Raw genomic sequence first — 9,248 nt, 5'->3', positions numbered from 1 at the left:
TAGTTTGATTAGTAACTGTGATTTAATTGCATATTATTGCTCAGTACCTGCAGTTACATTTATGTTATTAAGTTTAGTTACACCCCAACACTGTAAACACTGTATTTATACAGTGTGGTATTGCTAATTTTGCCTTATCTAATCTACTTCCTCCACCAGGCAGACAAGCCTAAAGTATTTCTTTTGTATATTTTATATGACTGTGTTGCTTGTAATGTTTTAAGGTCACTGAAACAAATCCTTGCACATATTCTGAAGTATATTTAACATGTGGCACAGTACAGGAACCGCTGAAGACAACGCCTTGCAGCACCCAACCACATCACGTAATAAAGTGTTGCAGACAATAACAGAGCCACAGTATTTGGTAAAGCACATGATTTCACATTCCAGTGACCACAATGGCGAGGGATTAGGCTCCACAATGAGGACGAGGCTGCGAGGGAGGATAACAGACATGGAAAACATGTGGGTGTCTGGGTTAGACAGAGAAAAAAGGAGAGTGAGTCAGGTCAGTGCAGTCACAGTTTTGTGGTTAAACTTTTCCTCCTAATTTTCTTAACCTGAATGGGCAGCATTTCACATCTCCTCCTCACTGCCCTGATTTCTTAAAAGCAGCAATCATGTTCCCTAGCTAGACACAGGTTTTTACATAATGTGTTGAGCTGATGTGCCCTGAAGAAATGTACCTCCCTGCAGATCTCTGATGACATGGTGTGGTTAAAATAAGGAACTGCATTTTTTCCTAATTAAAATGCTAAATATAAAATCTGGTTGTCCCACTGAGATGATACATTCTTTTGGGATGAAGTTTGACATTTTTTATTACTTTCTTGTCTGTACAACACGGTACATAACAGACACAAAACAAACAAAAACATTAACAGGGAAAATAAGAAAGGGCACAATCCAAACTTTTCTGTTTACTGCACTTCCGGACGTTTGAAGTAGTTTTTCTTACTACAGCAATAAGTGACGAATGGTGAAACATTTTACCTCTCAAAAGCCATAAGAGTGACTTTACAATTTTTTAATTTTTTTTTTACAATCTCAAAGCTATGGTTTGTAGTGTTATGTCAGTGAACAGATGTTTGTGCAGGATGAGATCAATGTCTATTTTTTAATAATCAGAAAAGACATTAAAGATCACCTAAATATCAAGTGATCTGTTATGATTTGTCAAATAAAACTCATTATACATAGTTAAATCCCAAATGTTAAACCTTAAATTTAACACTTCACGTGGACCCAACATACAGACTATATTTACAACCGAGGCAACAAAGAAAACACAAAATCAATTTTCTTCCTGCAATGAACTTCAAATGCACCGAAAAAGGCAGATTTCCATACATCAAATGGTAACATCTTCAAGCATGTCTGTGTGAAAGGCAACACAATAAATAAAACAAATGGCACAGGAGGTTTAGACAATCTAAACTCAGAAGCACAATGTCTTGTGAAATATTCACAGGAAAACTAAATACTAAAGCAAGCACGAGAAACAAACAAACAAAAAAAATCATCCAGGGTCGACGTCCCTGCTGACAATAACACAAGCTGACTGAACAAAACTGAGATAAACAGAACAAAAATCACAATCGAATTACAGTGAGAGGAATAAGAGAATGACATTTATAATTCAATATAGTATTTGTATTTACAAGCATTTATACAACTGAGGGCATTAAACGGGGGTTCAAGCTTTTTACTATATTAGGACACGGAGCAGAACAATCAGATCATATAATGCACCAAATATAAACCTTGTAAACATCACATCTCACCTTTTATCTCAGATATCAGTCACAATAAGTTTCTATTAGCCAGGTTCATAATATATTTGTCCTTACTTTAAGGCATTGGTATCAAGCTTGGGAGTGAGCCTCTTAAAAGATTTTAATTTAAATAAGCCAGATTTAACCAGAAGGTTTTGCTTCAACGAGGAAAACTCTCAACCCCCCCCAGGCAAAACGTCCCCACTTGTCTCTGGATCGGCTCGTCGTAAAGTTATAAGATCTCCTCCACGCCGTGCGCAAAGATCATGACCAGGCCGGGCTCCAGGATCATATCCTCCCCCATATGCTGATTCTCGCAGGCCATCACCACCACTGCCTGCTTGCCAGGGATACGCTTGGCAACGTAGTTCTCATAGTAGCGCCTGTTCATCTGCCGCGTCTCGAGCGTGGCCAGTCCCTGTGGCCAGTTACGCTCGTGGGCGTTCTCGATCAGGTCGTTCACAATTGAGAGGGGACAGCCGCTGTCGATGAGGGAGCGCTTGATGACCGCCTGGAGCACGGCGTCAGGGGTGGAGATCATGCCGCCCCAGCGTGTCACTCTGGCGGGCTGCATGGAGTTCACCCACCTGGAGGGACGATGACGTAAAAAACACAAGAAAATTACGGACTGAGCTGCAGCTCCCCGATTAAGTTAATATTAGAATAAAGGCAGGAGAGAAGATGAATCATCACTCACTCCAAGATCTCATTGTACTCGATGCTCTCCTCCAGGTTCTGCAGGTTAGGGTTAGCACTGCGGATTGCTCTCATGTAGGCTTTTAGCAGCTGAATGTCCCGTTTCTGGAAATCAAAAGGATTATCTTCAGTGACTCATTTCACAAAATCTCCTGAGGCTAAATCGAAATGTATAACTAGAGTGGTGGACACCTTGAAAAGCTGCTTATATCAGTATATAACACATTTCTATCAGTTTCTTCAGATCCACAGTTCTCCCCTTAACCCTTTCAGCTTTGTGATATCCACTCAAGCTACGAAGGAAATACAGTATTATAATAATAATAATTTATTTTATTTGTAGAGCTCTTTTCAAGTAACTCAAAGACATTTTACAGAAGTATAAATAGAATACATTATAATACATAATAAAAACACACACAACATTACAACTCATATGACATTAATAAGATGTTAAAAGCAGTTTTAACTTCTAATCAAATATAGTGTACTGTAATAGCTAAGTCATGGGTGTCCAAACTATTCTTTTAATGGATTAGATAGTGTGAAAATACCCAGGGCCAACCACTCTAATAATTTTGGCTATTTGTACAAAAAATAAAAATCCTATACTGATAAGAGCAATGGTTTCATCTTTCAGTGAAAAATAATTTGCTGTAGGACTCTTTACTGGCAAGAATCTGGCGATACAATACTCTCGGTTATTTCAAAACCTTTTCCACAGACAAAAATATTTTTCAGGATTAGGCTCAAAATGTTTTTTTGCTTATGCTTTAATGAACAGGCAAATGCTCTTACTTGTTCCCCCAACTGGTGTTTATGCTCTGCCACTGTTTTCTCCAGCTCTGAAATCTTTGTCTGCTGCTGCTGGACGACGCTCCGCAAGTGTTTGATGCAGTTATGGTTGGGCACCTCATCTTTGGGCATCTCAAGCCTGCAGGAGTGGGTGTGATAGAATAACAGGGGAGGAAATAGAGGATTTAATACTATACCATACAGAGTACACGTCGTACATTTTTGCAAATCATATATTTATGATATTTAACTGCACAAACATTAAATGGTGATTATTAATCATTAATTTTTGGTTGAGGGAATGTGGTTTTCTAATTAGCTTCACCTGTTGAGATGCTATGAACCTAGGTGCTGGTTCAAAAAGTTCATGAGAAATTAATAATCGATGCATCCACAGCACAATGTTCATTTCTGGCAGAAAAAAAAGCCACTCACCCACATCCCTCCTCGCAGTTGACAGGCCTTTTGGGATTGTGCTCACAGTCCTTGAGGTGCGACTGCAGCTGATCGAGTCGCAGTGTGGCCGTGCAACCGAAACCCGCATTGTCACAGTTGATTTGAAGCTTGGACAGCATGTTGCGCATGATGCGCGGCACGGGCCGGAGGTGAGCAAGCGTCACTACCGTGCGGTCAACAGGACATATCTGCTGCTGGGCAAACCACTGTGTTATACAGGCATTGCAGAAGGCATGCTCGCAGTGTGGGGCCTGAAATGAAAAGGAGAAATCACAGCCAAAAACATTTAAATATATTTTTAAGACGTAGATCAAATTAAGGGTGGGTAATCTTTGAGACAGCCGCTTGCCTGCACTGGTTCTTCGAGAACTCCACTACATATAGGGCACAGCAGGTCTTCATCCACCTCCCCTTGGAACCTCGTAACGTCGTACCCCATGGTACATTACTGGGATCCACAACCTCCTGAGAAACACACAACCAAGCAAATGAGATTTTCAGCTTCAACTTCACTGCGTCAAGATATGACTGCAGATGTTCCCCAGATAAATACAAACACTGATAATGAAGAAAAAATAAGGGAGTGCTGCACTTGCGTCAAGACACTAGGGGCCAGATGCATAAAGCTCTGAGTAGATTTATAACTATTAACTGTGTCTATGCACAGTGGCAGAAATATGCAAACTTTCCTTAATCAGATTTATAAATCCATGCGTACGTCTGACTGTTTTATAAATCTCAATCATTGCGGCACTAGGCGCACAGGTGTCATTTCCACACCCACACTTCACCACAAATGGACGTAGAAACTCTATTAAATATTGACACGTGTGCCCCTCCACCATTCATTGTACCTGTCAGTGCGAAATACAGAAAAGAAAGTGCAGTTTCACCAACTGTGTTGCATCGGCAGGTTCTCCAACGGTGCCAGAGCAGCTGTCATTATGCACCGCTGTGGATATTTGTAGCATCTGTACCGCTCATTACATTTCAAACCGTTTTCTCTGTGAAATCTCGATCGTCATTATTATTAAATGTCAGAATGATCAACAATTTATTCATAGCGCTCATGTGGAAACTAACTTCACAAAGTACAATCACCAACAGGAAGATGAATGTAAACAAAAATAATGCTGAAATGTATCACTAATACATTAATTAAGATGAACTTAAACGTAAATAAATAAAACAATCAGTGAAGCTGGCAAACCACCTCTCACTCTCAGCTTATATTTAATCTCCTTCTTATCAAATTACCCACAACTATCTCAGTGAAAACTGTGTGTACGCCTGTTCTCACTGCATATTCCTCCTTTTTTAACACTTGGGAAATGTGTTTGGGAAAACGTGTACGCATGTTTTTTTGTGCGTACACATAGTTTATGCATCTGGCCCTATGTTTAGGTGATAGTTTAAAAATACGGTGCTGTTCAAGGATAGAGCAAAGAGTCACATAGGGTTAAGAAGCAATGACTGTCCAAGCTTAGAGGTCCGTGACATGTGCTGGCAGTCTAAAACGGCATCTGAGGCACTCTGATTATAGTTACAAACATGATTATCCATGTGAGAGTAAAGGATTTTTAACTATAATCTGAAAGCCCCAGATGCCTTTTTTTAGACTGACAGTCCATATCACGGACCTCTACACAGAGTGAGCTGAACAGTCGTTGTTTTTTATCATCCTGTGGCTAAACACAAACACTTTGACCGTACCTCACTCACGAAAGGCCTCAATTGATTCCATTCAGCTCTTGATGTAAAGCTGATACGTCACATCTGGCACAAACAATCTGTCTGGTGAAAGAGACACAGACACAGACACTGCCTGCAGAAAAAATAAAGGTGCTTAGAGCTGCGTCATGCTATTTTACCTAAACCCACAATAATATACAATATACATGCAGACAGATATCTACAGACATATGTAAATGGCCTCCGCATCAGTGACTTTAAGCCTTTGAAACCTGCATCGATATCAGTTTTTGTGCGCTACGTTCAGACACCTTTCATAAGCTATTTAACCCTTTGAAACCTGAGCAGCTTGGTTTGATTTCTTTTGAAAACATAAGGTAAAACATCAATGACCAACCGACAAGAAATGTCCCACAAATTGCAAAAATTGTTTTTTTAAAAAAGGGAGAGGATTTACAATAATAATAATTTAAAATTTAATAATAATAAAATTTAGTAATAATTTTAAATTTAAAATTAAGTTACAGACTTTGTCAAATGTCAGGAAGCTCTTTGTATTTATTTATTTTTAAGTTAAGTTTTCACTCATCGTCAAAGTTTAGTGTAAATATTGACAGAAAGGTCTTAAAATTTCATTGTAAATGCATACTGGTTCCAAATACTGGTTATCTATTTCATTAATTACTGGTAATTGGTATAAGGCCTACAAAACTAATACTGGCCGATCCCTACTTTATGATTTATGGATGCATTGCTGCTTGTTTTTGTAACTGTGTCTTGTAAGGTTTCCTTCAGTTTCCTGAAATGTTTTTCAGGAAAATCTTTTTTTTTTTTTTTTTAATTCTTTTTACTGTTTTTTAGGCCATTGCCTTCTCCCAATGTTTTTGAAAGAAATTAGCCCGTGTTGCACATTTATCAAAGGGTTAAAGCTGTTTCATTATGATCAGGCGCAAACCATGCTCTTTACTAGGATAATAAAAGGTAGAAACGAGTGGAACATTATCTTTAAATATATATATATATATATATATATATATATATATATATATATATATATATATATATAGTATTATTAATAAATAAAAAAAAACTAACAAGGTACAATGACTCAATAAATTTGAGCACACCATATTTCAGCCATATTTCAACACATCCGAGAAACAGAAAGCGACGTCCTTGATCCGCAATAAAGTGCGATTATTTAACGTCAACATGTGAAACCGCACCAGTCGAGCTCCAACATCCGAGGGGAGCATCCTGTTGTCCCAGGTGACTGGTGGTGGCTGACCTAATTTCGGTGAAAGCAGCACACACCGGTCTGGAGGCGATTTAACGTTTCAGATCCGTTTTCTCCCATCGCACTCTGCATGCCTTGCAAACAAGCTAACCCTCCATGCTAACGTTAGCTGCGCATATAATGTAATTCCGCTGTTTCACGTCGCGCTAAATCACAATACTTTTGCGCTTACAAAGGGCTAAACTGGTGTCATCTTGAATAAAAACCACGGTGCTTGAGTTCAGACGTCAGTACAGCCTGCTCGCCATGAATTAAAGGTGGCTAACGGTTGCTAACTGGATAGCAGCTACGGGTGCCGTTGGTTTCCTCTGGATGTTAGCCACCGAGCTAACCAGACAGAGCCCAGTCTGGGCAAAGTACACCGACAAATGGCTCATTACAGTCAGCCACATTGAAAGAAAACACCATAACGGACTAATATACTTACTTTAACATGTAGTAAAACAGATCCTAATCACGATGTTTATGTATTTTCGGACGTCCTACTGTAACTTGTAGCTCGCTAGCCACGTCCTGTACTACATCCTACACCTCTGCGTCGTCGCTACGCAGGCGGGCGGAACGTCATGACGTAATGTAGGAGCTTTTGATTGGTCCGTGGAATCTCTCTATCTATCTATCTATCTATCTATCTATCTATCTATCTATCTATCTATAAATAATAAATACTACTAATAAAATACTTTTAAGTATTTAATTAATTAACGTTATCGTTAATATAATTAATTAGTGGACATTTTAATGGGCAATATAAATAGGAATTATCAATAGAATTAACAAATGAAATAATAATCCTTCAATAAATTGTTTAAATTAACAAGGGGTTTACAAAAACAACATAAAAGCATCTTAAATGCCTTAAATAAATCTGTATTCTTAATTCAATGTCTATGTCTAATCAATATGTGCTTCTTTTTAAACTGCATTTTCCAATAGATTTTTAAATTCCATTATTTATTTATTTATTTCTGAATTGTTTAATGTATGTTTTAATTATGTAGGCTTACTTGATGACTGTTTTGTGGGTTTTATTTGTAAATCCCTTTTTAATTTAAGCAGTTTGTTGACAGATTAACATTACATGTGAATATTCATTTTATAATTCCTGTTTTTATTGCACATCAAGAAATAAAGTAATGAATAGCTTTTTATTTAAAAAAAAACCAACTAATTTATTAACTCCTGTTTTTACTGTACTTGCTTTTTCACTATTTCTGTGACATTTGCAGTCCTCCATAAATACACAGATTTCCTAAAAACTGACAGATATAATCAGTTAAATATCAGTTTGTTTTGATATGTAATTATCGACTTATACTTATATTACTTAAACTTGTACTATATTTATTTATTTATTATTCAGCCTGCATGGCTGAGAAAGGGGCTTTTCTGCTGTTGCATTTCTCTGTATGTGGCAGATGGTAAACAGGAAGGAAATGAGCAGCAGCCAGCATGGAGAGAGTTGATGCTCTGCATGAGAGGATATGGCTTAACAGAAGGTGCAGCACAATAAAAACACAAGTCTTCAAATGATACGAATGTGACTGCATATTCCAACACTGATGTTGTTACAATGCACGCACCTGTTAAAAATCCAGCCCCAGGCAGTGAAACTTTTATCACAGTTAATGTACAGAATATAAACGATAAAATAGGCAATAAAATAGAAAAAAAGTTGACGTATAGGAAGAAATACAAAAGGAAATATGGTATAGTACCCATTTTTTTCAGTTGGCCTGCAGCATAGTTTATATCTATATCAGTTTTGTGGTTTTATTTAATTTTTTAAAAAGTTTGTTTTTTGTCCTTTCTTATGACAGTTATGCTTTTTTAAAATTTCTTCTTATTTATTTTTTTAAATCTATTTGTTGATGTACAGCACTTTGGTCAGCTCTTGTTTCTAAATGTGCTTTATAAATAACTTTGGATTAGACTTATTACAGAAAAATAGTTGCCAATGTCAAATAAAATTGGAAATTAACCCTTTTTTTAACATTGAATATTTTAATGATTTTGACTGCCTAACTGGAGGTGTCCCTGGCTGTCATTTTCTAAACCTGGTCACCTTAACATCAGCATTTTCACGTCCATTTGTGTATGGTTCAGTATTTTATTTACTGGAGAAACATCACACGGTTCACAGGAGACAAATGCGTGGACTGTTTTTGGTTGTGTATGCGTGAAGTTATTATCCTGTAGATTTAAACATGATTTTTTCCTCTCAAACATAAACCACCACAGCACGAATAAGTGAGGTGTAACAGCGCTGCAACAAACACTTTGGTTTTGTTAATCCAATCAAGCTCTTCCCTTTGCTTCATCATCTTTATCAGTTCCTTATTTGAGTCAAGAAATGATTTGATTCAGACTTTAACAGATAAAGATGTTGAACTTTCTTTCCTACTGTATTTGGCTTCATTTAGCTCCCAGCTATTCCTGTGAATTTAATAAAATAGCTGATTCAGTATAAATCATGTGAGACCTACGTGACCGGAAACATTGATTCACCGTCAAGAAATAACTCCAGACTCAAG

General features: G+C 37.5%; 1 protein-coding gene across 2 annotated transcripts; it reads right to left on the bottom strand.

Moving 5' to 3' along the window:
• Positions 1-806: 806 nt before the first annotated feature.
• Positions 807-7,298, bottom strand: rnf41 (ring finger protein 41). 2 transcript variants are annotated; one of them, XM_042491744.2, is made up of 7 exons: positions 7,142-7,298; positions 5,439-5,550; positions 4,075-4,190; positions 3,705-3,976; positions 3,273-3,408; positions 2,476-2,579; positions 807-2,365 (listed from the first exon to the last, which is right to left on the bottom strand). In XM_042491744.2, the coding sequence occupies exons 3-7, from the start codon at positions 4,162-4,164 to the stop codon at positions 2,011-2,013; spliced, it is 957 nt and encodes a 318-aa protein (XP_042347678.1). In that variant the 5' UTR covers positions 4,165-4,190; positions 5,439-5,550; positions 7,142-7,298; the 3' UTR covers positions 807-2,010. The 2 variants fall into 2 exon arrangements, with proteins under 2 accessions (XP_042347678.1, XP_087937985.1); XM_088081859.1 differs by having other exon boundaries at positions 5,439-5,519; positions 7,142-7,268.
• Between the last annotated feature and the right edge of the window lie 1,950 nt (positions 7,299-9,248).

Source organism: Plectropomus leopardus, chromosome 9, assembly GCF_026936395.1.
Source record: "Plectropomus leopardus strain MGB_pleo_1.0 chromosome 9, ASM2693639v1, whole genome shotgun sequence".
NCBI classification, from domain to species: domain Eukaryota; kingdom Metazoa; phylum Chordata; class Actinopteri; order Perciformes; family Serranidae; genus Plectropomus; species Plectropomus leopardus.
The sequence above is the reverse complement of the archived record's forward strand: the minus strand, read 5'-3'. Positions and strand labels throughout refer to the sequence as shown.

What these genes read in the sequence shown, in the direction of transcription:
- rnf41 (XM_042491744.2), bottom strand. Translation starts at nt 4,164, where the DNA reads ATGGGGTACGACGTTACGAGGTTCCAAGGGGAGGTGGATGAAGACCTG. An exon ending in AACTGCGAGGAGGGATGTGG is followed by an intron (nt 3,409 to 3,704) that starts GTGAGTGGCTTT and finishes CCACTCCTGCAG; the next exon opens with GCTTGAGATGCCCAAAGATG. An exon ending in GAGTACAATGAGATCTTGGA is followed by an intron (nt 2,366 to 2,475) that starts GTGAGTGATGAT and finishes TCGTCCCTCCAG; the next exon opens with GTGGGTGAACTCCATGCAGC.